Source organism: Coloeus monedula, assembly GCF_965178545.1.
Source record: "Coloeus monedula genome assembly, chromosome: 7".
Taxonomy (NCBI): Eukaryota; Metazoa; Chordata; class Aves; order Passeriformes; family Corvidae; genus Coloeus; species Coloeus monedula.
The window spans coordinates 491,741-516,601 of NC_138787.1; the positions used below are offsets into that span (position 1 = coordinate 491,741).

A 24,861-nucleotide genomic window follows, 5' to 3' on the forward strand; every position below is an offset into this window, starting at 1 on the left:
GCTGCTTGTTCAGGGGCAGGAGAGGAGAAGCAGAGGCTCCTGTCCCAAGGCAAAGGCACCCTGGGAAAACAAAGCTGATCTCTCTTCGGGATTAACTGAGCCACGCAGGATCGCTGCAATCCGGAGAGCACCTCAGCAGAGTCCAGACCAATGTGTCTGTTGTGCTCCACAGGTTAGCTCAAATAACTCCCCACAGGAAAGCAACAGGATCTGAGCAACAGCCAGGATCTTCCAGGCTGCTTGGCACAGCACTGGCCTCACAGGTTGGGTGTCCCTTCTGTCCCCAAGATGGACGTGCAGCTCAAGCCACCTCTGAGCTCCTCCACTGTGTGCAGAACTCACACTGCTTGTTTGTCTGATCCTTCGCTGCCAGGCTCTGCTCTCTGCAGAGTAATCCCAGCTATTGACTGTGCAGAGGGTCAAGGTGGAAATGGTTTTCTTCTCCCCAGAGAGCTCCCTTCCCCATGTGTGGCCAGGCCACCATCAGCCTGGGCTGGGAATTTTAGTGCTGAAGATATTTCAAACTCAGGCCAAGGGGCATGAAACATCCTGAGAGGAGGCAGCAAGCTCAGAGGTGCAAACTGTTCTTGGGCAAGCTTGAAAAAGACATTTCCTCCTCTGGAGAGCCAGACCCACCAGAGATGGCTGCAACAGCTGTGGCTGGAACCCAGCACGAGTACAGAGCACTGTGCAAGGTAGGTGTGACACTTGGTCCACCTGCTCAGCTTGGAAATCCTCCTACGTGCATTTGAGGGTTTAGCAACCACTTGAGGGTTTAGCAGCCACAGCTGGCCAGGAAAAGGGGAATTAAGGACTGGGGAGGATGGCGAAATTCAAGGCAGAGATGGGACACCATGACACCAAACAGCCCTGGAACACATCTCTGCTCCACAGAAAGACATCTGGGAGCCATCAGCAATGTAATAACAATGGCACATCTGTGAGCAAGGGCAGGAGTCCTCACAGCTGCAAAGCAACAGCCCCCATGTCAGGAGAAGGGGCAGGGAGAGGGATACGTGGCTGGAGCCAGCAAACAGCATTCCAGGGACGAGGCACAGGTGACTCCAGCACCAGAAATACTGGGAAGGAATTGTTCCCTGGGAGGGTGGGGAGGGCCTGGCACAGGGTGCCCAAAGCAGCTGTGGCTGCCCCTGGATCCCTGGAAATGTCCAAGGCCAGGTTGGACATTGGGGCTGGGAGCAGCCTGGGATAGTGGAAGGTGGCCCTGCCCATGGCAGGGAGGGGGGAGCAGGATGAGCTTTAAGGTTCCAACCCAAACCATTCTGTGATTCTGAGACTTCACAACAGATTTGAGATTATTTTTTGTGCCACGCACATTTATCAAACAATACAGAAAGTTTCGGCCCATCCATCTCAAACTTTCCTAGGTCCAGGTAAAATAATAATGATGAGGATGGTGATAATAGCAACAATTCTATTATTCTGAAGTACCTCTTAGCCATGAGCAGGTCTGTCCTTCCAGGATGACGGCTGATGTGCTCCATCACTCTTTAGATCTTTCCAGCCAGGCTTGGAAAGTCTTTGGACCTATCAGAAAGATACACAAATATATTTTTTGGGGCAGCTGACTGCTATCCTAAGTCCTTTGTACTTGAAAGCCATGGGCACAGAAGGTTGTGTAGATGGCTGGCCACTCAGCTCAGCAGGGGGAGTTCCAATGCTGATGTTTTGAACTGCCCCCTATTAAGAGACTTTATGATTTGTCCAAATTGGCTTCTTAATAATTTAAAGCAAGGTGAAAGGTGTCTCAGCTGTCCTCCAGGAACACACTGGTTAACTCCACACCTGCTGTCCCAGGTACCCCCAGCCAGGCTGCAGCACCAGTCTCCTGGTGGGCTTTCCTCTGCCCACAGCAGGAGCTCAGCACGGCTCTGGCACTGAGCAGCAGCCAGCACAGAGGACATGGGCTGGGTGTGAACAAACACCACCTCCCCACGTCCTCCTTCATCTCTATTTAATGCAGGAGCCATCACAGCGTGTTCTGCTCTACTGCCCATGGCTCCTGCCCCCATCTATAATGGATGGTGCACGTAGGTGGTGTGGGCAAACACCAGGCTGAGCTGCCACAGAAATATTTACCTTGCTCTCTGCTGCCCTGGGAGACATCTCGGCCTCCGTGATGCCAGCTGGGGACTGGTGCTTTCAGCCTCAGGGATGCAGCCAGTATCAGATGTCACCTCTCCCAGCTGGCTCAGGACAGGAACCCCTTTTTGCTGCAGGCTGTGTCTCACAGGACCTTCTTCTGGCTGCCATTTGGGAAAACAGCAGGCAGGAAGGGAAAGGAGAAAGAGGCAAACAAATAAATGCCCTCTGCTCTCCTCCTCCTGCCCCCCCATATGTGCATCTTACCCTGCTGCAAGGAGCTCCACAGCTCTTCCTGCCCTTTCCTGAGCTTAGAGCTACACAAGCACCCCCAAACCCAAGCACACCGTGGGATTCTCAGAGCTGTCCTGTGCAGAGCCAGGAGCTCAGTGATCCTTCCAACTCAGGATATTCTATGGTTTTGTATTTCTCCACACCCTTTCCTTGCACCTTCCTCGGCCTCATCCAGCTCCTGGGGATCAGTGTGCCCCATGGGACTGTGCTCCCTCCAGATGTGCAAACCAGAGCACAGCTGCCCAACTCCCCTTTTACACCACCGCAGCTCAGGGCAGGCTGCAGATGCTGGGATGATGAACAGAGCTTTCTCCCTTGCTGCAGCAGGAAGTCTTCCTCCAGCCCAGCTCCCTGGGCCAGCCCGGTGTGCCAAAAATCAATGCCATGAGGCCCAGGGGAGGCCAGGCAGCAGCTGGCATGAGGATGGGCATGAATTATGGATGTGCTGGCCTACTTTGGGAGCAGAGGGCACCTCCCTCCACAGAAACCATGGCTTGTGCCCCACAGACCTCACAGACACAATGCTGGACAAATCCACGCTGTGCTCACTGAGCACGGCGCCCTGGTGACACAGCCAGGAGGCCGCAGTCCTCCCGAGGTCACCGGGCTGCGGGGAAGCTCGTGGTGCTGTGGAGATGTGTGGCATGGAAGAGGAGGAGCCCATGAGGGCAGCTGCTCGTGGAACAGCTGCCCACACATCCAGGAGCTGGCACGAGGAGGAAGTCTGGCAGCGGGCAGGCTGTGCTCAGCGTCTGGGACCCAACGGAGCTTTGGAAGTCACCGACCTGCAGCCCCCAGGGATGCTCTAGTGCTGTCCCTCCATCACCCTTGTCACAGGTGGTGCTGCCCAGAGCCAGCTCCTCTGAAAGAACAGGGAGGAAAAATCAGAGTGGGGCACAGAAGCTATTAAATATCAAATGCTCCCAGCAGATCTCCATCAAAAATGTTACAAAACCGCCTTGCTTTGCTAAGGAAAAGCAGGTGCTGGGTAGGGGTGGAAATGCTGAAAAACTCAGCATTCAGAAAAGACAAACCTGTGTTTTTTTCTAATTTCCAGGTTGAAAAATGACAGTGCAAGGGAAAAGAATCAGCTAATTTGTCCTAAAAGATGTTTTCTATTACACAGTAGAAACTATATATAGACACTTTATAAATACATATATCTCAATATATCTACATGTAACTTTGTATACATATAATAGTTATTATTATATATTGTTATTATATAAAAATATTGCACATCTTTTTAATACACTCACCCTTCTCTGTCAAATTTCCCAGCTCCTTTCAAGCATCCACGGCAGGAGCTGGCAGATGGATTGTGTGCATCCCAAAGGCTCCACGTGCTCCTTAGGATCCCTTCCAACCCAGGTCACCAGTGGCAAGGCCTGGGCTCCAGTGCTGCAGCCAGCAAACCGTGGCATGCTCCAGATTGGGAAGAGACACAACCGGCCAAGGGGACATCAGGGAGGAGCTCCAAAACCATTTATTGAAACAAAACCAGTAGGAATTCACATGAATCCAAAGCTGGGCAAGCAGGAGGAAGGATGAGCTTTGTCAGGTTTTTTGAAGGGTCACTGTGTTTCTGATCTTTTAAACAACCTCTGCATCCCAGTCCACAGGATGCTGCTTTGGGATGGCAAGAGGCTGTTTTTCCCTCCACTGGACTGGCATAAAAATAAATCTGTCAGCTCATGTTATACACACACATATAGGGGATTTTTTCCTGTGGGAAAACATCACTCTCTCAGCACTTACTTAAAATTAAGTAGCATTATACTTATTTTCTTTACTTACTGAAATTTCTGGTTTTTAACTGAAAACTTTGAGACTTGGAAGCCTGAAGGTACCTGAGAGGCCAGCACCCAGAGAAAACCAGCTTAGCAGCCAACCTGGGCATATCTTGTACAGTACAGCAAAGCCCAGGGTGTTTGCTACAGGAGCTCTAACCCAAACAATGGGAACACCTGGGACACAGGGAAAGCTGGGGTGGGGAAGGACCAGAGCAACACGAGAACACAACACAGGGCTCATTTTCCTTATAAAACAGGCAAAATCTGTACAACGTGGCCACAGACACAGGTGCCTGGCTGGGATGACAGGAAATTTAATACCAGAGGTGAAAACCTTTTCTGTCTCTTTCTTTTGGGCACATCAATCTTGTATCCGTGTTGGATTGTGCACATAAATGCAAAGCTTTGGTTGCACTCACAGGCGGACCTGCAACCACAGCTCAGCTTGCTCCAGTGCCCTGGGAAATGTGTCAGCCTGCCCTGCTGCTGTCCCTCCCCAGGCCAGGGACACCTCCACAGGAACAGCACACAGAGCAGAATGGTGGGAAGGTGAGAAAAGGGCCCAAACCCCCAGGCGAGCCAAAGCAACCACCATCAATAGCACCAGCAGGATGTGCACAGCAGTGGGGAAGGTTTGTTATCTGCAGCTTGAAGGCAGCTCCTTCCCCAGGGAACAGTCCTGCTTTGTCCATTCCAGCCTCTTCTACAGACAGAAGTCTCCCCTGGAGGCGTGAGGGGGATCTGACAGCACTTCTGCCCGGGGCTGAGGCTGGCAGGACAGTGCCAGGCTTCCCCCCAGCACCGTGTGCTCTTGGGGCAATCCCCTGGGAGAGTTGGGCAAACCACAGCCGCTGCGGGGCTAGGAGAGAGAGAGAGAGAGAGAGAGAGAGAGAGAGAGAACAGTGGTGAGGCATTTTGCAGGGGGTTATTAGGACTGGCTGGGCACATTCCCAGCACAGAGAACACTGAACCCCAGAGTGGAGAAAGGCCCTTACCCTGTGCCTGCCCTCCTGGCTCAGTGTAGAGGCGCGTGTCCCACAGGAATTCAGAGTGTCCAGAGGGCTGCCGATGCTCCCAAAGTGCCCTCCAGCTGAGCTGGGGAAAGGGTGCTGGGGCACAGGGGGAAATGGGCTCAGCTGCTTTTCGGGAATAAGCTGACAGGAAGAGGGAAAAAAATGGGGGTATGGAGCCACCTCTTCCCAGGAGTCCCCAGTGCCTGCAGCTCCCATGTCACAGGATCCCTTCAGGATAAAGTGCTGTGAGGGCATGCTGGGCCTGGGGCCCCAAGAGCCCTGCTGCTGGGACATCAAGTCATGGCTGAGGCCATAAGAGCCAGGCTGAGCTGGAGATCCCAGGAGTGGGGAGACATAGTCCTGCCACGGGCTGGGGCGCAGAGGGGAGCCGGGGCCGTGGCCACACACCCCGTTCACCAGCAAGTGACAGCGCTCTGACCGGCTGGGCAGTGCCACGCGGGCCTGGCGCTGGCTGGGCAGGCAGAAGGACTGGTGGGCATCCCCTTGGAGGGGCTGCACGGCTGGGAAGCCACCCTGCAGCTGCTGGGCCCTGGGCAGCCCCTGCGGGCAGGGGGTTCCCAGGGCTGAGCTGGGGGCCTTGTCCCATGGGGTGCTCGGCGCTGGCTGGAGGAAGCGGAGCAGAGCCTTCTCCCCAGCTGGTCTCCACTGGGAGCCACTGGACGGCTCTTCCTGCTCAGTCAGCTCCAGAAGCAGCCCTGGCACAGCACTGAGGGGCTGATCCCACAGCGGGACAGGGGGCTGGCCCGGGGCAGTGCAGGGCTGCCCTGCATGCTGTGCCAGGTGGTACCTTGAGTCCTTGTTCGCCATGTGGCATGGGGCAGTGCCTCCCTGTGGGCTGGGGGATGTGCCTGGCAGGGGACAGACCTGCTGCCCTCCCTCGTGCTCCTTCACCAGAGGGCTGGGGATGTAGGAGAGAACCTGGTTGCTGACCAGGCTGTTGTTCAGGGATGGGTGGTCTGGGTCCATATTGACCATCACCATTTTCTCATCCAGCAGCAGGAGCTCCAGGTCCTCAGCATTCAAGCCCAGGCCCTCCAGAGCAGTAAAAAGCTCGTTGTTGGAACAGCTCTCGTCACTCTTAATTGAGAGCGAGTCCAGAGTGGCCAAGAGAGGGTCTTCCTGCTGCAAATCCAGCAGCTTCTCTTTGAGGCTGTTCCCCCTGGAGGAAACTGGAGCAGTGCCCATACTCCAGGCACTCCTTCCTGCACCTGGCAAGGACACATTCCCGAGGTGGGAAGTGCTGCTGAAGGAAGGGTTGGGAGTGGGAGCCGGGTGGGAGGCATACACCGCCTTGTCCTGCCGCGTCACAGTGCCCAGCAGAGACCTGGGGTCAGCGCCGTTCTTCTGGAAGCGCCCTCCACGGCTGCAGGAGGGCTTCCTGCACTTGCCGGGTTTCCCTGTGCTCTGGAAAGGATCAGGGAAGCCCGGGAGAGGGTGGGCGCTTTGGTACAGGAGCGCCTCTCCCGTAGCAAAGGTAAAGGGAAGATGCATGGACCGTTTCCGAAGGTGCTCTCCTCCTTCTTCATCTCTGCAGGGCAGGAAGAGGACACCGTGGCTGACACATGCACAAACCCACCCCACAAAGTGCTTCTGCAACAGGCAGTGGTGACCCCTCAAGCTGCAGCCCCTTTGCTACAGCCAGCATGCATTCACACACCAATACACACCCAGAGCACCCATCTGCAGCACAACCAGGCATCACCCCGTACTTGTGGGGTGGCCTTGCAGAGGGGGATGTGGCTGAACAGCACCAACTGCAGCATCCCACAGCTGCTCCTTTAAAAGGCACAAGCAGCAACGACAAATCCAACATCCTGCCCTGCTCAGGACATCCCAGAGGCACGGAAAAAGGCAGGCTGTCCCCATCCCAGCCCGGCACGTACACGAGGGGTCTCTGCGTGACCACGATGTACTCGGGTTTGCCGTTCTTGTAGACGAGCCGCGCGTTGGCCTGCACCCACTTCCAGCGGTTCTCCTTGGTCAGCAGCCGGAACACCGTCAGGCCGCTCTCCCCCGTCCTCATCACTGCCGGGAGGAAGCGCGAGGGCTGTACCACGGCACGCCGCCCTTCCCAGCCGGGAACAGCGGGAGCACGGCTGGCACGCACAGGGGACAGAACCCAGCTGAACACCCCTCACTACGCTCCTGCCCGAGCTGCCCGCAGTGACAGCAGCGGCACAGCAAAGCATCCTGCGGGGAAAGAGCCACTGGGCTTGACAGAGCTGTCCCAGTCTCAGCCCACCCATCAGCACAAGTGACCAGGGAGGAGAGGAGACTCTTACTCCTGACGTGGTTCTCAGCACAGTACAGCGTGTCAGCAGCGTGGACAAACTGGTACCCGGTGCCACACATCCGCAGCTCCGCCTCGGTGTAGCCCAGGACAATCTTCCCCCTGTGAGAGACAGGGCACACCCAGTTCAGAGGCACGACCAGGGAGGGATGTCTGGAATGGAGCACTGGAAACTCTGCTGCTTACTTGGGATCACACGCCAGGGGCGTGAAGTCCAGCTTGTGCTTCGTCCTGAAGATCATGTTCTTGGTTTGGATCTGCAGGATGGACGGGGGCTGCAGGGGCGTGGAGATGGCGAACAGAGCGAGCTGGGGGGGCAGGGCAGAGCCATCTGCAGACCTTTTGTTCTGCCCATGAAGGAATTTCAGCCTGCCTTGAAGGTTTAAAGCCTGGGAAGAGAAGAAAAGCTCAGTGTCATGCAGAAAAGTGGATGGAGAGGGAAGAGAAGGAGGAGAGCTCCACGGAAAGCAAGATGTCTGTCTGCAGAGCTGGTGTAAATAGAATCATCAAATCACAGCATGGCTTGGATTTGGAATGGACCTTAAGGATCATCTTGTTCCAATCCCCCTGCCATGGCAGGGACACCTTCCACTGTCCCAGCTTGCTCCAAGCCCTGTCCAACCTGGCCTTGGACACTGCCAGGGATCCAGGGGCAGCCCCAGCTGCTCTGGGCACCCTGTGCTCTCCAGTGCAGAGAGGAGGAGGGATGAACACCACCTACTTGATCTTAAGACATGCTTTTAACAGAAAAGCCAAGCAAGACATGTGGAGGAAAAGCACTTCTGTTCCAGCTTCAGCATTTCTGAGAAGAGAGGAACAAAACCCACAGGGAGAGAGAGGCTGTAGGTACAGGCCGAACCCATGAAAAACAGGGAAAAAGTCTCCTTGCTGAGACAGGCAGGTGCTGCTCGTGGCAGAAGGAGCACTAGGTCTTTCCAGGCGGTTGTTCCAGTGGTGGCATGAACCCCTGTGGTGAGCCTACCCCTCTCCTGCTGTGGAGGGTCTGTACTCACCAGGAAGCCGGAGGAATTATCCAGGAGGCAGCGAAAGCGGCACACAAAGCTCCTCTCCAGGAAGGAGGAGTTCTCTGGGGGCAGCTGATCCGGCTTGTAGATGACAGCAGAAGAGCCAAGACTCTTCCCCGCTGTGGAAGAGAGGGACTGAGAGAGGAGGATCAAGCTAGGATTCACCCCAGTGAGGGTTGGAGGTCCCCAGCACTGGGCACTGCAGCAGCTTGCCGAGCACAGCCACAGAAACTGGGGAAAAGCCACAACACTGGGATGAAGCCATGGCCTGAGCCACATGGGTGCAGGTGGTGACAGGGAGCTGGGCTGCCAGCAGCCCTGGAGAGCTGGCCAGCCTGCCCTTACCTTCTGGAGAAGGCTCACCCTCGGGAGCCTGTGGTGGGTCGAGGGCCCAGTGGAGGTTACGCCTGAATTCCGGCTGGTCCTCAGTGTGGATCAGCTCGAAGACGCTCTGGTGCATGACCTCTGTCTAGAGGGGAAACACTGCCTGTGAGCTCTGCAGCCTGTCCCCAGTGCCAGCTCTCATGTCCCACGGCCCCAGCTGGTTTTATCTTACCCAGTTTCCCTGGTGCTCAAATGGGTCCTGCCTAAGTGAGGTTGGAAACTTTCCCCCAGAACTGATGCTGGTGGGAGCAGACAGCACATCTGGCTCTAAGGCCCGTGTTGGGCCTTCCCTGCTCCCCCCAATCCTAAAGAGCCAATGCAGCTTCCCTGGGACATCCCCATAACTCAAAATCCTAGTTCTGACTTAAGAGAGGAGATGAAAACACAGATTTGGGAACAAAACAGCAGCAACGCCACTCCATCCCTACACTATTCCCAAAAGAACAGTGCCCAGGTGGACAGTTCTCACCTACCACAGGTGCTGGGGACAGCCAGCTGTGTGTGGGTGACACCAAACCACAGCAGCTGAAGGACTGCAGGCAAGTCCCACTTCCCTGTCAATCTGATCTAGTGCCTTCCAGGTTACCTGGGTGCCCAAGGCAAGCAGGGCAGGGAACCCCAGACATCTCACCACGGCCATGAACCCCATGAAGGCACATCAGTGTGGCTCCTGGAAGTATCCATGGGCTGATGAAGCCCGTTGTCACCCACCAGTGACCATGTTTGGCATCTGGGGTCCAAATTCCCAAGGCCAAGGAAAAGCCCCAGACAGCCCCCTGAGGCCCTGTGATCCCTGCAGGGCCTCCTCCCTGCAGGCAATGTGGGGCTATTCTCCACCAGCAAGGAAAAATCAACTCCCCGCAGCCACTCAGAGTCGCACTGACCTGATGAAATCCCAGATAGTCCTGGATTGTAGGCGAGGAGTAAAATATCAGCCCTTCTGCTGTCACCACCAGCACGAAGCCATTGAGTGCCTGTGGGAGAGAGGACATCAGCAGGTGCAGGCCACGCTCACGTCACTTTTCCAGCAGGACACTGGTCACCCAAAGCCTGGCTGGCCCAGCTAGCAGGCAGCCGAGCCACCACAGATGGACTCTCTGAGGTCATGCAGCTCTTCCATACAGCTGCCCGAGGCTATCCTAATCCAGACTGATGGAAAACTGTGCTTCCATCCTGGGAGCATTCACTCAGACTCCGCTTTGGACATGTGTCCTCATCCTGTGCAGGGAGCAGACAAAAACCTCTGAACTGCTTGCAGGATGAAAGTGGACATCATCAGGAGCCGGTCCATTCTGGTGGAAATGAGCCTTGAGGGCCTTGGCAGCCATGTGTGGCCACCCCGGGTGCCAGAGGAGTGGCCTGGAGAAGGACCACAGTGTGCTTGGACTGTCCATGGGCAAGGAGCAAGGCCAAGGAAGGTGCTGTCTCCACTGCCCGCTCCCTCTTCAAGGTGGCCAGTGTTGAAAGGGCCTTAACCAGTGGAAACAGAAAGGCCAAAAGCTGAAGCGTAAGGGTTTGGATTTGAAATCCCAGCAAAAACCACCTGATTTCTGACAAGCCAATTTCCTCCAAAGCAGCAGGGAATTCAGGCTGAGGCTGGTGCCTGAACTTGGGGGGAAACCACAGAATCCGTGGGTGACCCCGGAGTACATTTTGCTTTCAGCCAATACATAACAGAATGATTTAGGCTGGAGAATCCCTCTAAGTTCACCACCTCTGAGATCGCTTCCTCCAGAGCCCTCCCTGGCTCATGCACACCCCACACCCCCCAGGGCTGAATGCTGTGCTCTGCTTTTACAAAACAAACACCCAAAGCTGCTTTGCCCACACGGGTTGGAAGCCCCAAGGCCTCCCCACAGAGAAGAGCAAATGCAGCCATCAATCTGACGTTTTCATTGCATTTTTAATGTTACACACTTCCACATCTCACAGGCCCTTCCACCCACTTCTCAAGCTCCAGGACTGCAAAGTCAATATTCAAGGGAGCACCGGGCTTCCTGGCAGGAATGGGCTGAGCTGATCAGAGCCTCTGTCTTCCTCAAGAGGCTCATTCCTACCAGTTTAATACATTGGGAAGTAATTTGGGTGTTTTCCCTGAGCTAAAAGCCCCAAGCTGGCAGGACAGGACACAGGAGAAGGGACCAGGGTGCTGGCTGACAGTGTCCTTTACACCTGGAGAAGACTAGAAGGGGCAGAGGAGCTTCCCTACCAGTCTGGGAACACAGCTGCTTTCCAGGAGCCCTGGCTTTCCATCCCTGTTCGCTGGCAGCAGGCAGGAGCTGACAGGCAGCAGAACACTGCTAACACAGGCACTGGCAGGGTCCAGGCAAGCATCCTCAAGTGCTGCAGGCACAGCACCAACCCTTGCAAGCCTCTGTGGCACAGAGGCCAGGGCTTTGGAGACCTTGCCACCCCACTGCCAGGGCTGAGAGCAGGCCCACAGCAGTGCTCCCTGAGCCCAGCTGGCAGACATCACTCTGGCTCAGCTTCCCAGCTCTGAAAATCCTGAGTCACCCAGCAGACACCTTCAAGCCCATGGTGCTGCCTAAGAGCAAAGGCAGTGAAAGCCCATGAAAATCATTGGTTTACCCTCCCAGAAGCTGAAGAGCTTTCACTGCCCTGACACCACCACATGGCCACACCTCCCTAAGGGCAGCAGATCCCCATGGGGACACCCTGGCAGCAGGACCCCTCTGGAAGGCAAGGCTCCTGCAGTGTGGGCCCTAGGGCTTTTCAGAGCCCAAACCATCCTGTACCACACCAACCTGGCAGGGAAGCCACAGTAGCCAGCCCTGGCCTGCTTCCCCCACTTCATGATGTACAGACACCAGCACTAATTAGGGCCTGGCGTGCAGTCTCAGCCAAGTCCAGCTATTGTTGCTGCCAACTCCCGCTTCATTGTCCAGGTCAGAGTTTCTCCCCCCTTCCCTTCCCTTTATTCCAGGCACAAACGCTCTCTCTATTTACTGGGCTTGATCTCAGTGTGTGGGAATCCACTGCAGAGGTTAATTAGTGCTGCCAAATGCACTTTAACCCTTTGAGCAGCTTCAGGAGGAGGAGAGGGGAAGAATCAGAGTGGACCAAGAGACAAAGGAAGCTCGGCCATCAGAGGTGACAGACCAGGTGGAAGTATGTTTATAAGTATGTGGGAATGTTTCCTTGGGGGCACAGAGGCAGATTCTGAGCTCCTGCCACATCCAGGGTCACAGAGATGAGATGAGCCCTGAGAGAGCTGAACCAGCTTTTAAGACCCACTTTGGTACCTCTAAAAGGATGGTACCCAACTATGGGAGGGGCTGACAAGCAGGACATCAACCCCCAGCAAGCCCTGCTGAGCAGTTTTGTTATATCCTGAGGGAAACCCCCATTTGTTTGGTTATTAACTGGGCTGGCTTTGGCACTTCTCTCACCAGACACAGAACTCCTCAGCCCTCAGGCAGGACAGTAATTACACTTCATGCTGAGTGAGCATTTGGACAGGAGCTGGGGCTGCCCAGCACGCTCAGCTTGTGCTGGAGGATGGCCAGGCAGGCAGGGGATGGTGCCACAGCCCATGCCCGGGTGCCAGGCAGGGACAGCAGACCTGCATCCTTGCAGGACCTCATGCTGCCAGAGCCTTACCACTTCCCATTCACTGTGCACAGTTTGGGGACAGAAGGTGACCTCCTGGCATCTCTGAATAAACCACGGCAGCTGCAGCACCACCAGCCCTGTCTCCAGCATGGCCAAAGGAGCCCACTTGGGAAAATCAGAGCTCCTGGGATACACCCACCTACCCTGTGTTTAAGGGATAAGCACATGGTCCCTCAGCACCCGTGTGCTCAGTGTCACACATTGCCTCCTCAAAATCAGGGAAGACTTCCAGGATGTTTTCTTCCCTGTTTTCACCAGTGTTTGGACAATGTCCTTGAGCGAGGACCAGAGTGCCCATGTTGAAAACTGTGCTCAAACACCTTGCTCAGTTTGGTTCCCACATTACACCTCTGATACACTCACACATGAGAGTGCAGAAGCAGAAAAGATCAATCTCCACGCTCAGAAATGCAGCAAGATGTTCCCTACATACGGACTATTTACAGATAGCAGTTTTTTCCAGGAATAATAGGAAAAGTAGGGAAAAAGCAACACAGTTTCTGCCCCAGGGACCTTTGGAGGCCTTAAACCTCTGCCCAGTGAGAAGCACAGCGAGCTACGCCACATGAAATCACAGATCACCTGCTATCAGCAACACAACAGCCTGGTTCTGGGGTAAAACTGAAAGGAGCTGGAAGGGGGACAAGAGGAACATCCTGTGAAGGCATTTGTGAGGAGCACTAACCTGTAGGAGCAGCTCACCCTCAGGCACCGCTGCCGAGCCCGGAGCTGGTCCGGGGGCACAGTCTCCGTCCCTCTGGGCCTCTTTGGCACTAGGATTCTTCAGGGCAACTGCACCAAAGAAAGGGAGGGGGTATCAGTGCTGCAGGAACACACTGCCACAGCAGCTGGAATGCTGCAGAGCTGGACAATGCAGGGAAGCCACCACGCAGTGACAGCCCTTTGCTTTGCCCCTCACAAGAGTCGATTTTAACAGGGTGTTTCCCCACCCCTCAACTGCTTTGGTCTGGAGTTTTGGTTTTTTCCCCCCACTCCTTTTGCCCCACTTTTAACAACCTACAGGTAAAAAGCAGTTAAAGCCAGGGATCCTTAAAGCAGGTAGGCATCAGAATCACGGGATTATGGAACTGTTAAAGATGGGAAAAAATGCCAGGATTGAGCCTAGCTATTCCCCCAGCACTGCCAAGCCCACCATAAGCCCATGTCCCCAAGTGCCACATCCACAGGTCTTCTGAACACCTCCTGGGACAGTGAATCCACCATTGCCCTGGGCAGCCTGGTCCAATGCCTGACTTCTTTTGAGAAGAAATTTTTCCTAATACCCAAGCTAAACCTGCCCTGGGACAACTTGAGGCCATTTCCTCTTGTCCTGTCCCTTGATCCCTAGAAGCAGAGCCCAGCTCCCTCCTGTCAGGGAGTTGTGCAGAGCCAGAAGGTCCCCCCTGAGCCTCCTTTTCTCCAGGATGAGCCCCCCCAGCTGTTCCTCATCAGATTTGTGCTCCAGACCTTTCCCCAGCTCTGTTCCCTTCCCTGGACACACTCCAGCCCCTCAATGTCTTTGTTGTTGTGAGGGGCCAAAACTGAACACAGCATTCAAGGTGCAGCCTCAGCAATGCCCAGCACAGGGGACAGTCACTGCCCTGGCCTTGTGGCCACACCACGGCCTTCCTGACCACCTGGGCACATGCTGGCCAACAGCAGCAGGACTCTGCCCTACACAGGAGGCACTGCAGCAAATCCCACTCTTCCAGGATCAGGAACATGCCATTTTGAAGGATACAGCTCAGCCAGTGATGTCTCGTTACAGTTCAGCAACACAGTGGGTTTACTCAACCAAATTAAGGCAAGCCACAGCTCACAGTGGGAGAAAAACAACACAGAAAACACACGGATCCAGACGCAGGCACCCGAGATCTGCCAGCGGTCGATGCACAACCCACACGCACGAGGGAATCTGTCACTCAGCTGAACTGAAGGATGTGCCCATAAATTTTGCTCAGTACTCCCCAAGAGAATAAATCCTGGGGATGTTTTGGTGTGGCTAAGAATTAAAGGGTAAGATGACAACACACCTCTGCATGACAGGCCTGTCCAGAGGACAGAGGAGCTGGCAGGAAAGCTGGGAAGCCTCCTGCCAGCACCATGAGGACCAAGGACAGCATTTGGCCGCTGGTGAACCAGCTGCTCCCACTGGGACCCAGGGGGAAAGGTGTGAGGCACCAGTGCACCAGCATGCCAGTGCACAGAGGGAGCAAAAGCTCTCTTGGATCTGCCTTTCCCAGCTCCTGGGCTGCATGTGCTGCAGGGCTGCCAGGCTCAGAGGTGATGGCAGCATCGAGTGGACCCTGGAAGCAACTGGACAGCGAGTCAGAAGGCAACAGCCACCAGCACACAAACAAAACCAGGCTCTGTAACAGGCTCTGCTCTGCCAAAGCAGCTGCTGAAACTCAGCTCCTCCATCCACATGGAGCCAGTCCTGAAGGATCTCAGATGCTGCAAAACATGGATGTTCCAGAGCCAGGGTTTGGGGACGAAGTTCTTCCACCAGGCACAGGACACAAACTCTGTAACCAAAGGCAAAGCATGTCCTGGTTCTAATATTTAGAGAAAACACCTGATGCAGCAGCAATGCCGCTGCTTCTGGGAGCTCTGGGGAATTCCCTGAGCTCAGCCTGACCAGACAGTTTCAGGAGCTGTTTGGCCAGGGATGGGCTGACACCCCTGAGGTTACAGCACGTGTTTGTACAACTGTGGGTCAGGCCCGAGCGAGCTGGGGTGGACATGCACAGGCTGCTGTGGCCTCACTCTTCCCCACCCCAAGGGACCACCCAGGGTCACCTGTCCAGGTTGGAGCCTGCACAAAACCTCGGAGATGGACAGGCCATCAGGCAGAGCAGCAGGAGAGCAGCCAGAGCACCCAGGCAGGGCCCTGTGGGGTGGATGGAGCAGTTTGTGCCAGCGCTCTCCCAGCAACTCACTTTTCCGACTGCTGGGAGCAAAATGCGGGAGCTATGAATTATTAAAGGTCTCCAGTCCTCCTCTGTGAGCTCCCAGCCTGCTGTGCTGGAGGTGAGAGATAAAAATAAACCTGGCTGACAGGAGAGCAGCTAAAGGTGCTGCCCTCTGCTCAGGGCTCTGGTTTAATGGTTTGATATCGCCCCTGCAAAAGGAAATCTTGATCCCAACTGCTGCCTAAAAATAGGCTTTGCTATCAGCATCAGGGCCAGAATGGACATGTTAACAGCAGAGGACAGCCCGCTGTCCTCCGTGGGGATGCCTGCCACCAAACAGGATCCAACCACCAGGGCGTGAGGGATAAATCAGAACTCCCAGGGACATTTCCCCATGAATCTTGCCAAACAGCACCTTTTCCACACAAGTCACCCAAGGATCCCCAAAGATGATGGGCTCTTGGCTGCGGCCACGCCAGGCTGGCGTCCTGCCCGGTGTCCCCTGGCTTTGTGTGTCCATAAATAGCCCCGTGCAGCCCCTGGGGTCAGCAATTCAGCAGAACTGTCACAGCACATCAGGCTGACAGAGCAGAAGGAGCCAGGGAACCATCACATCCTCCCTCCTGCATGCATCCCACATCCCGGCACCAGGAAAGGTGGGACGCACTTCCAGCATAGCTCTTGCCTTCACCTAGGGCAGCAGGACCACGTGCAGCCTTTGCATAAGTGGGGACAGGCACTTGCAGGAAAAGAAGAGGGGAAGTAAAGGAGAGAAGTGGCTTTTCCTGGGCTCCCTCCCTCTGGCCAGCAGCATCACCCTTGCTGCTGGAGGGAAAAAGGTGAGGAGACAGAAGCTGGTCACCTGAGAGCAGCAAGGCCTGCACAGCTTTCCTGCTATTCCTTCCAAGAAACAGCTCCTGCCAGGCCCTGCAGGCTATTTGGCCACAAAAAGCCTTTTAGCTGAAAGGAAGAAAATCCCTCCCATCTCTGGGAACAAGCTCCCTGCCCCGTGGTCACCCTCACACTCGGTGCTCACCAGCTCTCTGCTGCCTGACTCTGTGGTGTCACCAGGAGGGGCCACCAGGGGTGGGTTTCCTCCCTCCCTCTCCAGGTGCTTCCCCTGGCACCCAGCCTGGGAAGCTGTTCCACGTGGTGCTGCAGGGACATGTCGCTGCCTACCAGGTTTGCTGGTGAACTCCTGAACCTGCTTTGCAGACCTGGGAAATCTCTGCACCACCAAGCAGGAATTAACATTTTTGAGGGGATATCTCCCACCCCCTTCCCTCTACAAAGCAAAAACTCCCAGTGGGAGCAGAGTTTCACATCAGCCACTGACCGTGAGGCAGGAAAATGAAACAACTCAATCCCAAACCTGCTCCAGGCATTGATGCAGGAGAAGGAAGCCAAACTGCATCTTGACTCTTCAAGAGCTGCAGGAGAGGGCTGGGCCGTCTGCACGGCCACTGTCAGTCTGAGCAGGTCATGGGGAGAGAAGGATTTCAGTAATGGTGCTCCCTGCAAGCCTTCTGCCAAACACCCCAGCATGTACCAGCCCCTCTGGGGGAAGGACTGATTGATTTCTTAATACAACTGCCTTTTATCCACACCTCTCTTTCTGTCATTTGCGCCAATCCCCTGAAGAGCTGGTCTTACCTCACGGTAAAGTCTCTACTCCCACGAGTGGATCTCCAGATCTCCCTTTCCCATCCACTTCTCCAGCTTTTTTGTGCTCACAGGAAGAGGAACCTGTGGCTCTGCTGCTCGGTACACATCCCCCACATCAAATAACCCCTCAAAATTGTTTTTTTTCCTGCGTTTTACTGCTAGTAAGAGAGAAAATACTGGAAATTTAGAGAACGCCATGGAAACAGTGAGGGCAGTGGGCACAGATTTGCTGATGCCAGGCCACAGAGCCGTCTTCTCCCTGCCTTGCTGAACCATCAGTTGGGTTCTTGTCAGTGCTGTTCAAAGCCCATTTTCCAGCCACTGGCAAATGCTTCCTGACTTCCCATTTGTTAATTCATAATGGATACTGTGGTTTTACTTAACTTCATACCTGCTGCAGCTCCCTGTTGGCAAAAATTTCATTAAACAGATGAATTATTTATCCCTGCCTGAATGGTGTGGACCCCCCACTTTCCAAGAACACTCGTGGTTAATAATGGATGGCCTCTTAAAAGATCTCATTGCGCTTTTAGAAGCGAGGAGGCCTTGCCTACGTGTAGCTTTTGGTTGTGTCACTCGGGTCTCAAAGGGAGAAGCACGTGCAGGGGTTTAAACAAGGACAAAGATGACAAGGACCTGCCAGATTTTCCTTCCTGCTGCAGCATCAGGAGCTGTTGGAACCCTCCCTCTCCCACTGCTCCTCCCTCGGGAGCTTTAATGTCAGTCACAGAATGGTTTGGGTTGGAAGGGGCCTTAAACATCACCTGGTTCCACTCCCCTACTCTGGACAGGGACACCTTCCTCTAGACCAGGAAGGATCATCCCAGCCAGCCCAAAACCTCAGCCTGGAGTTTCTTCCCAGCTCTGCTCCCCTGCCTGCCTTTGCAGGAGCCTTGGGACAGCCCAGGTGCTCATGGGCAGCAGAGCAGGCAGCCCCCAGGAAGCTCCCACAGCTTCCTACCAGCTGCTTTCCTGGGAGTCGGGGAAAAACACTGGGCAAGGCAAGCAGGCAGCAGGAAAACTGCCCACCTAAGGGAAGTCACAAGACTTCTCCAGCTCTATTTGCTCCTCCGAGCTCAGCTCATTACCTAGGCAATTAAGAGAGCACAGTGATCACAGGACAAGGCTTTGTTTTTCTTAAGCCAGCCCTTAGGCTTCCCCGCTGCTGCAGCTCTCAACAAACAGCTCCGGAGGAGGGAGGGCAGGCAGGGAAGGGACGAGCAGCGTTAGTCCCACACACCCCACCCCAAGCCCTCATCCCTAAGCAGAGGTTTCCGGGGCACAGTTACATACTCCGTAATAACTGTATAATTAAAAGCACTTTTCCAGCCTGACCTGACTGCAGCTCGGGCACTTTTTGGGCCATCACAGCTCCAGCAATAACAATCTGGATTCATATCACAGTTCAAAGGGGGAGGTTCAGCCCCGAGGCTCCACATCGATCCTACAGCAGCCACCAACAACCTTTAAGAGGACCCTGGGAAAATACCCAAGCCCCCAACATCCACAGGAGTGTTATCTTTTAAAGATACACGGGAGAGAAAAACTGCTTAAGTTTTGCATACACAGCCTTAACCTTCCATATAAAACAGCCCCACGCAGAGCTCAAACCCACACAGAGCCCCAAACAACTCTCTGATCCACAGTTGCAGACTGTGCAGCCAACGAGCTCTCTGGAGCCAAAAGTTTCTACAGCCACAACACGTGCCGGGGTGTTTCCCCCCCTCTCCTCCCAGCCAGAGATGCACCTGAGCTGCCCAGAGGCTGCTGGCAAGCCCGGACATCCAGGCAGGATGCGTCTTCATTTCCAAGGATTCCCACTTCAAGGCAGGGTTAGCCCACTGCTGTGGGGTTCAAACACAGTTCCTGGCACCACGGACCGACCTTTTCCTACAGCTCATGAACCCTAGGCTTGATTCAGAGCATCAAGAGAACTCCCAGAGGTCAATCACTGTCACAGGTCTGTGACAGTCACAGGGCGCCCTGGGGACACCCAGCTGGCCCCCAGGGGCAAGTGAGCACCCAGCAGCGGCTCCTCTCACACACCAGAGGGGCCAGGCCTGCTGCAGGATGGGAAGCACAGCGTGGATGACCTTCCCAGCACGCTGCAGGAACAAACTGCGAGGGACACTTGTGCAAAGTGAGCCCTTGGTCGTTGCGACATCTGCCAATTGACCTCCCACCAGGAGTTTAAACGGCCCAAGCTACACAGATGGTACCCGACAGCCACATGACAGGCTGCCTTTGGGGCATCTTCCTTTTTTGATAAGAAATCCTCACACAGAGCAAGACAGCAAACCCTCCCGTGGAGCATCTTTCCTTCTCTCGCCCTTTCCAGAAGGTGAGGGAGGCAGCAGAGACAGGGACTCCTCCTCCCCAGCCAGCAGTCAGCTGGGTCCTGGCTCCGAGGGGGGGAACAGGGAGGGATTAGAGGGGAGCAGCCCGGCCAGGCACCACGGGATAAGCTGCTGGCACTCAGATGGTGCGACCCGCCGTGCACACCCCGGGGCGGTGGCACAGCCAGGGAGGTGCCCTGCAGCACAGTGCCACCTCCACCGAACCCCATGTGCTGAGAGAGCCTCCAGCAAAGCAGGGACGAAGGTTAGAGTGGTGAATGAGAATTAAAAACACTTGTTCACCAAGGGGGAAAAGAAATAAGGCATTTGGGAGGACTGTCGTAGGAGAAGAGACCTGGATGGGAAAGGAGGGGGTACAAGCCTTTAAATCAACTGGCACTGATGTTTGGATAGGACCCTCAGCTTGGAAGCCAGCCTCAGCTCCTTTTGGTCCTCTTGGCCAGGTGCTGGCTTCTGATCAGTGCTGCTTCTCCAGCAGGACAGACCTTACGAGTCCAGCTCCCTGGCAGGACACCTCTCCCAGTGTCTCCATCCCTGCCGTGATCCTGCTCCCCCTCCTAAGCTCACCTCTTTCATGGTAAGGAAGCACTGGTGTGAATTTGGGATTGTAAAGTCGGGCAGTGGGTGAAGGGAAAGGCACCCGGGAATCTCACAGAGGACAGCGGTGCTGCTCCACCACAAAGGGAGCCTTTTCCACCCCGCCACGGATCACGAGGAGAGCTTGGCTAAGATCCCTCCTCCCCCAGAGCTGCTGAACACACGCAGCAAGCGCCCGGCACGGAGCTGCCTCCTGCTTTGTTACACCGGAGAGATCTGAGGGGAAAAAACTGAGTGCAATCAGTAGACGAACACACACAGGATGCTCTCGTCCCTTGCTCCTCCAAAGACCTGCAGAAAGCCACCACCTGGCATCGGGCTGGCAGCAGAGCCACAGCAGAGTCACCAGCCCAGCACATCAGCCTGAGGAAGGGCTTGTTTGGGTAAACAACCCTGCCTAGCAAAGACGGCGCTTGATGATCTCTAAACCACTCCAAAGACTAAACAACAGAACACTGAGCAGCCTGACATCCTCTGATTCCTGCCAGCGAACTGCAGGCCTTTAGCTGTGCCCGCAGGCAGGCAGAGAGGCAGCAGGGACAGCTTCACTTCGGGCTATATAAAGTATGAAAATCCTCATGTCCCAAGGAAAAACGTACCTTTATAAAAATCAAAGACCTTTAAGACCGTACAAACTTCCCTGCACATCAGCTATGTGCAAACCAAGATGCTGAAATAACATTAAAGGCCATTAATAATTAATAAATCAGTAATTATTTATTTATTGCGGCTGGGGACAGCCAGCATAACCCTGCTGGGTGAATTGCTGCCAGCGATCATGGGCAACACCTGAGACCTGCTCCAGCTGTTTCTCCTCACAATCCATGGCAGCACATCCCAGATTTTGTCCTTGCTTTCCCTCGATCTTCTTTCAGGGAGTGCTCAAGCAGGGACGACAGACAGATAAATACACTTAAAATCAATTGCTTTGTTGTTGACCTTGCCCAGAGCTCCACTTAAGGATTCCTTTTCAGTTGTTATTTGGTTTTAAAGCACCAGGAACGACTCAGCTCGGTCTGCAATCGCTATCTGCATCTGAAAAGAGGAAGCTTTCCTCCTTCCCTGCCACACCTGCCTCAAAGCCGAGAGAGGGGGGGCCCATCCATCCCACAGCCTCCGACAGACGGAAATCGGCGCCTTGGAATTAAACCAGATGGAATGGGGGGGGGGGGGGGGGGGGGGGGGGAGGAGGGGGAACCAAAAAAAAAAAAAAAGAAAAAAAAAAAGGAAAAACGAGGCAATCTCAGAACAGTAAATTTCCTGGTGCTGCAAGGCAAGCAACTCTTCCAGGCCATTCCTTTCCCAGCTCACCCACTTGCCAATCCTTTAAGCGGGGTTAAAAGAGAGTGGAAAAGGGGAAAAAAAGAAAAAGGAAGCATTTTAATGTACTCAATGAGAAATCGCCGTGTTTCTGTGACCTGAAAACGCAGCAGTTTCGAGCCACTGCTACTCCACCAGGCAAATCCAGGGATGCCTCGATGCCCTCCTGAGGGCTCCTCTTAATTACCACCACAGCGCGGAGGAACGGTTCCCAAAAATAAAAGGTTGCTGAGTAATCTGCAAGCACATCACAGGGAATTACTGCTCACTGCCAGCACACCGAGCCTGCCGTAACAGAGCAGGAAAAGTCCCTTCCGTGGGGAAGCTTCCCAACCGGGCAGCACAGGGCTCTGCCTCAGCCTCCCGCAGAAACCGGGATTCCCTCCTTCAGCGGAGCCCACGAACAAAACCAACTTCATCTCTCCAGATCCCTCCGAGCCTGGCAGCTGGAGACGGCACAGCGAGGAAATGTGGGTTAGAAATGAGGGAAAAAGTAATTCCAGGGGAAAGAAACCAAAATTCTGATTGGTAAGGGATTAAATTCTGGGGAGGGGGTAAAGAACAAAATATTCGGGGGGAGGAGGAAACAAAATTCCAGGGGGGTAAAGACAGGAAAGACACAAAATTCGAGGAGGTAAAAACCCACCAAAATTTGAGAGGGGGGGGGGGGGAAAATTCGGGTGGGGGAGAGCCCCAAAATTCGAGGGGCGGGGAGGGGGAAGAAGCCAAAATTCGAGGGGAGGAAAAAAAACCCCACCACAAGAGCAAAATTGGAGGGGGAGAGGGAAATCTCCCAAAATGCGAGGCGGAAGGAGGGAATCAATTTCGCGGGGGGGGGTGTGGGGGGGGGAAGCCCCCAAACAATCGACGCTGTTGGAGTCACAAACATTCAAGGGTGGAAAACCCTCGAAAGTCAAGTAGGGGAAAACCTGTCAAAATTCGAGGAAGGAAACCCAAAATGCGAGAGGGGAAAATCCCACAAAATTCGAGGAGGGAAAGATACAAAGCTCCTGAAATTTAGGGAGGAAGCCCCAAAAATTCTAGGGGGGGAAAACCAGCACGATTCTGGGAGGGAAAGAAAACAAGCTTTGGGTGGGGGAAACGCCGTAAGACTAAAACATTTTAAGTGGAAAATGTTCTGTGGAGGAAAACAAACACACGAAGTGTTTTGGAGAGAGGGAGGACAAGGAACCGCGGTTAGGGAGCAGGGGGACACCACACAATCCCGGCAGGAATGGCGAGCAGGGGGAAGCGGCGGAAAGGCGCCCATCCCTTACCTCCGAAGAAGCTCCTGGCGCGCAGGAAGCCGGCGCTGAGGCGAAGCACCGAGAGCTTGTCCAGCCCGGCCACCACGTCGGGCGGGAAGGGCAGCAGCCCCGCCAGCCGCTCCAGCTCCCGGTTCAGCCGCTCCCGGTGCCGCTTGGACGGGTTGGAGCCGCCGCCTTCGGCCGGGCCCGGCCGCGTCCTGCCGGGCACAGCCGAGTTACCGGGGAAGGGGAACCCCCTCAGCCCTTCCCCGGCCCCCGCAGCCCTCACTCACACCCGCGGCACCGGCTTCCTCCGCCTGCGCCCCGCGTACATGGCCCGGCCGGCAGCGCCCGAGCCGCCGCTCCCTGAGGGAGAGAGGCAGCGGGAATGGGAACGGGGACGGCCCGCCCTCGGCGAGGGGGGAGACGGGAGGATGGAGAGGGATGTGGGGCTGTAGGGGGGATTGGGAGCAGGGATTGATGTGTGAGGGAGCTGAGGAGGGATTCGGGGGCTGAAGGAGGAGTGGGAGTTGAGGGGGTGGAGGTGAGGAAGGAGAGGGATGGGGGGAGTTAATGAGGAGCTGAAGGGGGCTGATGGGGGGTTTGGGGTGTGAAAATGGCCTGGGAGGAGTAGGGGGTGATAGGGGATGTAGGGGGATTTGTAGCGAGAAGAGGGGGCTGAAGGGGGATTTAGGGCGTGAAAGTGCGGTGTGGGTGGGATAATGGGTGGGTGGGGATATGGAGGTATTGGTGGAGAGGTGGGGACTGCACCGTGGGTGCTAATGGCTCAAACAATCCACCTGGGGCTTTGCTAGCGCCGCACAGAGCGGCCTCGCAGGTGCAGAGGCTACAAACTGGGTTTGCAGATAAGGGAAGAGGCTGATAAGAGGCAAATCCTGCGATGTGGGGCAAGTCTTTATCATGCCCATGTCCCCCCTCGCGGATTAGCTGAGCTGTGAAAACTCCATTCCGAAGTACGGGGACAGCCACACCTAAGATGAAGGTACCCATCTCGACGGATGGGCCATAATTAACTCAACCACGCTCACTTGGAGACAGCTGCGACATCTCAGAGGGTGTCAAGAGTCCCCAGGTGTCCCGTGATCCACAAAATTATCGGGTGTGAAGCTCCCCGCCCCAGGGGAGCTACAGGGGATGTTCCCACGCAGCCTCAGCATAACATAAACCCCAGGGGCCTGGTGTGTGCTGGACTCTGTCCTTCACCACTCGATGGGTGTAGTCTGCAATCACCACCCCGGCAAGGCACCGGGAGGACTCGAAGGGGAACAACGGAACATCACTGAAATCTACAAAGTAGTGATATTTTTTTCTGCTCAGTCTGTTTCTCTGTCACTTTCTCTCCGCCCTCCTATCTTCTCCCTCTCTCCCCCTCGCGTTTACAGTTAAATAAAAATCCATACTATTGACGTTGGTGTACGGTGTCGTTTACACCTTATTTCAGAGGTATCTAATAATTTGTAACAGTTGGATCTTAACAACCATGTGTGTCCATGTCGAGTGTAACCCTGCCCGTGAGCCCCACACCGCCACAGGGCAGTCTGGGGGTGCAAAGGGGGGACACGGTCACACCTCTGCTGCTGTGTGTGCCCACGGCGGCCGGGGACAGCGACAACGGGAGTGTCACACACCCAGCACCAGGCCCGGGCTTTTCCCAGCACTTGCTCAGTCAAGGAGGAAATGGAGAGACACGGTTTCGGGGCAAAACAAACATCAGCACCGTACAAAGCAAATCGCCTTTTAATACATCGCCAGACACAGGGGGTGAGGCTCCGGACACCTCTTTTCTCCTCAGCACCTTCCAGCTGCCACCAGCAGCACAAAGAAATCACGGAGCGGAAAATGAGACGCTGCCACCAGAATAGACTTTATCTGCACGGCCACGAGGTACAGAGAGATCAGACACCAGGGACAGCACAGGGGGGGCTGTCATGGCCCCAAGCAGGGGCTGGGTCTGTCGTGGCCCCAAGCAGCAGAGCCCCCACGCCAAGGCCCATCTCTTGCAGGACTGGGAGCCCCTGGCACACCCCAGCACCGGCTCACAGGTGTCAGGACAACAAGGGGCCGGTGAGCAGGGTCCATCCTGCTGCTTTTTGGATCCGGATCGTGGCAAGTCAACTCCTTGCTCAGTCCTAGGTGCTCCTCCAGGCCACTCTAGAGGGGTCCAGCACGTTTCAGCATCGCTCTGC

At 55.1% G+C, this 24,861-nt stretch overlaps 1 protein-coding gene across 1 annotated transcript; it reads right to left on the reverse strand.

The window, feature by feature from the left end:
• Window positions 1–4,893: 4,893 nt before the first annotated feature.
• On the reverse strand, window positions 4,894–22,988 carry LOC309574781 (aryl hydrocarbon receptor-like; the record flags this gene model as incomplete). The annotated part of the gene is made up of 11 exons (XM_082284643.1): window positions 4,894–5,049; window positions 5,186–6,752; window positions 7,108–7,249; window positions 7,507–7,616; window positions 7,701–7,903; window positions 8,528–8,658; window positions 8,885–9,004; window positions 9,804–9,897; window positions 13,242–13,348; window positions 22,685–22,872; window positions 22,948–22,988. The coding sequence occupies 11 exons, from the start codon at window positions 22,986–22,988 to the stop codon at window positions 4,894–4,896; spliced, it is 2,859 nt and encodes a 952-aa protein (XP_082140769.1).
• Between the last annotated feature and the right edge of the window lie 1,873 nt (window positions 22,989–24,861).